Raw genomic sequence first — 5459 nt, 5'->3', positions numbered from 1 at the left:
CGAATGAGACAGTCGCTTGTTTTCATCGGTTGATATCTGCACCACTGCACATTGTGGGTTTCATGTTCTGTGATGGAATCTTAACTATTTTTGTAAGTCTGTCGTAGTGTCCCTCATGTTCCATCGTACCTCTGTATACTGCAAACTCTTGACATACTCAAAACAGTTTGTAAGTTGGAGAAAGTCATTAGCACAGACGAGTTGATGGCTATTTCTTGCAAAGTTTCCTGAAAAAGAGTACACATGGCAAAACACTTTAACCTCTTAAGTTTTCCTAGTGCAGTCTCTGTTCTGTGTCCTTGTGTGGTTCAGTGCTCGTCCCATCAGTCTTGTGTGATTCTCACTGTGGTGTGATTTTATTCCAAGTTCCTATGAAGAAAAAGGAGTCACCGCCACAAGCCAAAGAGCCACTGGTAAAGAGAGCCAGTCCCCAAGAAGGTAGTCATCTGTTTCTTCTAATTGTTTTCAGTGGTTGTTGTTGTGTACTTTTCTAAAGGCATTCATAAACGAATGTCGTTCTTGAGCAAATATAAATCTTTAACATTATCCTGAAGCACCCCAAGATATTATCCAAGCCATTGAGACCAGGTCTGCTATCAGAGTGTCTGAACAAAAAGCTGTAGAAAGAAAAGAAAGCAAGCCAGGTAGTTGCCTAACATTTACGTTGACATGAACATAGAACAACCAACTAACATATTTTTGATATTAAGAATTCTGAGCTAGAATGTAATGTTTAGTTTGTGGCACTTTCCATTGAATTCCATGTACACCTTGTGTTTGAAGTGAGCAAACCACAGCCTGCCATAAAGGTTCAAGAAGAAGCCAAAAGGCCTGAAGTCATTGACAATGCTAACAAGGCAGAGAAGAAAATAACTCCACAAGAAGAAACCAAGCCAGGTATCCAGATGAGAACTTAAACTATTCTTGAAATGACATACTAACGTCTTGGTAATGCTTAGAGTGACAGGGTGTTCTTAAATTTGCACTTCGGAATACTTTGTGTGTAAGATGCTTCAGGTTGATCTCTTTTATACTTGAAGTGACGAAGCCCGTCTTGAAGGCTGAAGAGCCGACCAAGACATGGGGTGAAGACAAACCGGTCATGGTAGAGGAGATAGCTTCTGAGACAGGTAGAGCTTCTCAGATGGGTTGTGAAGGAAATATCCTCTTGCTTGGGTTTTTCTTTGTGTCATTTTCTTAACCCATCCATCCAAACACACATTCTTTGTTTTTATTTTAGATGAATGCAAATGTTGACTCTTTTATCTTATCCATGCAGACTGTTTTTGATTGTATGTCTTTACTGTATTGCTTTATTTACTTTTTGGCATACCTATCTTTTGGCCAGGTAGGTATGACTTGCAACTGCAATACAGGTCTTTTCATGTTGCCTGTCCTGCTCTTTCTGTGACTCAGTAATTCACTGCACTGTGAATGAAACCAAGAAGTGCATGCAAACATTTCTCCTTAAACTCTGTCTTTATTTTTGGAGTCATCCTACTAAACAATGTGACATTGGGGTGCATTTGCATCTCAATCACATTTTTATTCATTATCAGTGTGTCAAACACATTCAGTTTATATAGAGGATTTACTACCGCTGGACAAATTCTTACAGTTTATGTAAGGACCGTCCCTTTTCAGTCACTGAATTGTTGTGCACTACCCATTAAATGCTCTATTTAACAACTCTTTGAACTATACCTCTGTATTAGATGAAACCAAGGGACCTGTCCAAGCACCAGGAGGAGTCAAGAAAGGTAGGTGCACTGTTCACCACCTACAATACACTGTCATTACACATCCAGCACATGGCAACGTTTTAGGAGAGTAAAAATAAACATAAATTGATGACCATTAATTACTTGTATTTGGCACACTTAGCAATACATACGTATAAGAAAACTATATATAAAGCTGTTTGAAATGCAGTTCAACAACTATTTAATGTATCTGCATTAGAGCTTAGATCGGGCCCAAAAAAACAAGCCCTACCCGAGCCTGTTCTGTGTCGACCCGAGCCTGGGCCGAACCCCTTGGTTCGAACCAGTTGGCTGTTTATCTAAACTATAACCCTGTTGTCTGTTCAGTCTTATGAATATATAAGGTTTTAAGGTTACAATGTTATAACATTCTGATTATCACACCAAATATTACCCAATTATATAAATATCGGGCCACAAGCCCGGCCTGACCAGGGCCGGGCCGGGCTCAGGTTCGGGCAAAGAATCTAACCTCTAATCTGCATAGTGCATACATATAGTATATGTAAGGAGTGTCCTTCTCTGTGTGTGTGTGTGTGTGTGTGTGTGTGTGTGTGTGTGTGTGTGTGTGTGTGTGTGTGTGTGTGTGTGTGTGTGTGTGTGTGTGTGTGTGTGTGTGTGTGTTGTCTTGTGATCTTAACTTGTTTTGGATTACCTTCATGTTAAACCCATTGGAGATAGAACATGTAATTGTTTTTTATGGTTTGTTTGTTCCGTCCATGTTTATATGTATTTAATGTGTAATGTCAGTTAAATGACAATGAGTAATGTCAAACCTTTGCTGCCTCAGAAATGGTTTTGCCCAAAAAAGGAAAAATTCAAATGGAAGAGGAGGGGACGTTTGAGATTCCCACCTTGAGGAAAACAGCCAGAGTCATCAAGGAAATAGAAGAGGAACAGGACGCTATCAAACTGAAGAAGATTCCATCAGTTCCATCTAAAGAAGCTGAAGAAGAAGGAAAACCTCTGAAGGTCAGCAAGACCAAGGTCTTTGATGTTGAAGAGCTGGTGTATGAGGAGGAGACTGTGGAGCTGTCAATTGCCACCAGGAGATCTGCGGAGGAGAGGAAACCTAGAGAAAAAGCAGTTGTGGACAAAAAGCCAGAAGTTAAAAAGCCTAAAGAAGAGGAACCAAAAGACTCTGCTAAAGACTCTTGGACCCCACAGAAACGCACCCCTAAAGATGAGAAACCAGAGGATAAGATTTCTTTGAAGAAAACTCCCAAGGCAGCTAAGGAGGAGGAACCTGCCCCGCCAAGTGCAGCGCCGAAGAAAGTGAAAAAATTGCATTCAGGTGAACCAGAACAAGAAATGGTCAAACTGAAACCATTTGAGAGGCCTGCCAAACCAATAGAGGAGCCAGAGAAAGACAAGAAGGAGAAGCCAGAGAGGGATGCTGTGCCTTTCCAGAAGGTAGAGAGGCTCCCTAGAGAGGAGGAGGCCAAAGAACCTCCTAAGAAACCTGCGAAAGCTCCTGCAGAGAAACAGGAGCCACCAGTTAAGGTGGTGAAACCAGTAGAGAAAAAGAAAACTCCAGATGAGACGGATGAGGGCAAAGCACCAACCAAAGTGAAGAGAATCCCACCACAGGAAGAAGAGATAGAAGGTGTCAAACTGAAGCCCTTCTCCAGACCATCCAAAGATTTTGAAGAGCCTGAGAAGAAGACACCACCGGAGGAGAAAGAGAGGAAGCCCACTGATGACAGACGGCCTAGTCGTACAGCTAGAGACGAAGTTCCAAGAGAACGAGAACCTGGTCTGAAGAAAACTGAGACACCTAAAGCTCCCGAGAAGAAGCCTGAGAAGGTCAGCGAGGGTGAGGCAACTCCCACAGAGAAGACGGTGTCTCCTAAGCTGGCTCCTGTTAAGAAACCCGAGAAGATTCTCGAGGAGGCCAAGCCACTACAGCTGAAGAAAGGAGTCATTCCACAGCAAAAAGAGGAGAAGGATGATGTTGCTTTGAAGCCTGTGGAGCAGATCAAGAAGGTTGAGCTGAAAAAGACCCCGTCGCCTAAAGTTGAGAAGTCAAAGCCTAAAGAACTGGAACCAGTCCCTGTTGAGAAGAAGCCAAGTGTTGAAAAATTGAAAAAGATTCCTAAAGCAGAATCGCCAAAAGAGTCTATTGAACCTGTAAGCCTAAAAAAGGTCCTGAAGAAGCCATCGCCGGAGGAGAAGGCCGCGGAACCAGCAAAGCCTGGTAAAGGGAAGATCCCTGTGGTGAAGGAGGTTTCTCCTGGAGCCGTGCAGATAAGGAAGGTCGCCACCCAGCAAGAGGAGGAGGTGTTTGAAGAGGAGTACGAGGCTGAGAAAGAGGAGCAGGAAGAGGAGGAGGCCTGGGGCTGGGAGCTGGTTCCCCGGGACAGCTACGGCTCTGAGGACTGGGAAGGTGAAGGAGAGGAGGGTTCCCTGGAGGCTCCGGGGGTGACCAGGAGAGGTGAGACGGCCGGTGGCCGCCCCGCCTAATTGCGTGACGACCAAGAAAATACGCCCTTCATCCGCTGAATCATCTCAACCCATTCCCACTGCAGTGTCATCATCTAAATCAGCTTCAACATCATCACATTTTATCCACCATCTTGTTCCTGTATCGGTGTTTGTTGTCTTTTTGTGCATCGTCCTGTCTGGTCAAACTCATCATCACCCTGTCTGTCATTTGTGTTATCTGTCATTTCTATATCATGTAATTTCTGTTCATTTTTATCAGTCATTCCATCTTTACATTTCTGTTAATCGTGCCATCTCTTCATGGTATAAAACTATATCATTATAATGTTGAAAATGTACAGTATTAATCGCCATATGTTCTGTCCGTATTGAATTGTATTGTTTAGAACCCATGCCTTCCATTCACCCTCATCATTTCATATTTCCCATCACTTCATATTTCACTGTCCTTTGCCGTGGACATTACATCTTCTCCCTGGTATTGGGGTTTATATAAAGACATTAACATATGAGTGTGTTGTGTACAGGCTATTAATTTAAAATTTTTCTCATTAATCTGTTTTTGAACAGAGGGACAACCGGCAGAAGAAGCAGCAAGAGGTCGAGGTAGAGGACTGAAACGTAAGACTGACCGCCTCTAACATGAAGACAATTATGTACAGTATTGCATGGAAGCCCTGAGGCAAGAGAGAAGAGAAATCTGGTGATCCATTTTCTAAGTCTGGTCAAAATAGTTTTCTTTCCTGCGTTCATGACTATAAAAATTTGGCCAGGATCTTTATTACCAACCGCTGAAAAAGGTTTTGGCAGGTGAACACAGGCAGGTAACTTTTTTCCAACTGGGAACTACCACCCCCAAACCACCCCCCCCCCCCCCCACACACACACACACACACACACACACACACACACACACACACTTTTCTCTCTCTCACTTGCCTATCATGACTTCTGTAGTATATAGACAAAGGTCTATTATGAAATATGTCCATGGAAGCACAAAATAAAAGCATTATTATGGTCTACTTGCATGGTGAAGGTATGGCCAGGCAGTTACAGAATACTTTTAAACCAAATGGATTTTTGTCTGTATTCAGCCAAGCAGACCCCGTCCCCCGGTGAAGGCAGGGGCAGGGGGCTGAAGCCCGGTGGAAGAGGTCCAACACCACCAGAGGAGCCCTTCGGTGGGTTCAAGCTCAAAGCTGTCCCTCTGAAGTTCATCAGGAAGATCACAGACATTGTGTTGAAGGA

General features: G+C 43.3%; 1 protein-coding gene across 1 annotated transcript in view; it reads left to right on the top strand.

Moving 5' to 3' along the window:
* The first annotated feature begins 2553 nt into the window (after positions 1–2553).
* The window catches only part of ttn.2 (titin, tandem duplicate 2), a 227719-nt gene continuing 224813 nt past the window's right edge, over positions 2554–5459 (top strand). Inside the window, exons 1-3 of the mRNA XM_083639536.1 lie at positions 2554–4197; positions 4779–4829; positions 5306–5459. The exon at positions 5306–5459 is cut by the window's right edge and continues 242 nt beyond it. Of these exons, the coding sequence (XP_083495662.1) occupies positions 2556–4197; positions 4779–4829; positions 5306–5459 (1847 nt within the window). The 5' untranslated portion in view covers positions 2554–2555. The remainder of the gene's footprint in view (positions 4198–4778; positions 4830–5305) is intronic.

Source organism: Poromitra crassiceps, assembly GCF_964638095.1.
Source record: "Poromitra crassiceps genome assembly, chromosome: 6".
NCBI lineage: Eukaryota > Metazoa > Chordata > Actinopteri > Beryciformes > Melamphaidae > Poromitra > Poromitra crassiceps.
Note: the sequence above shows the minus strand (reverse complement) of the source record. Positions and strands in the feature narration are given on the sequence as shown.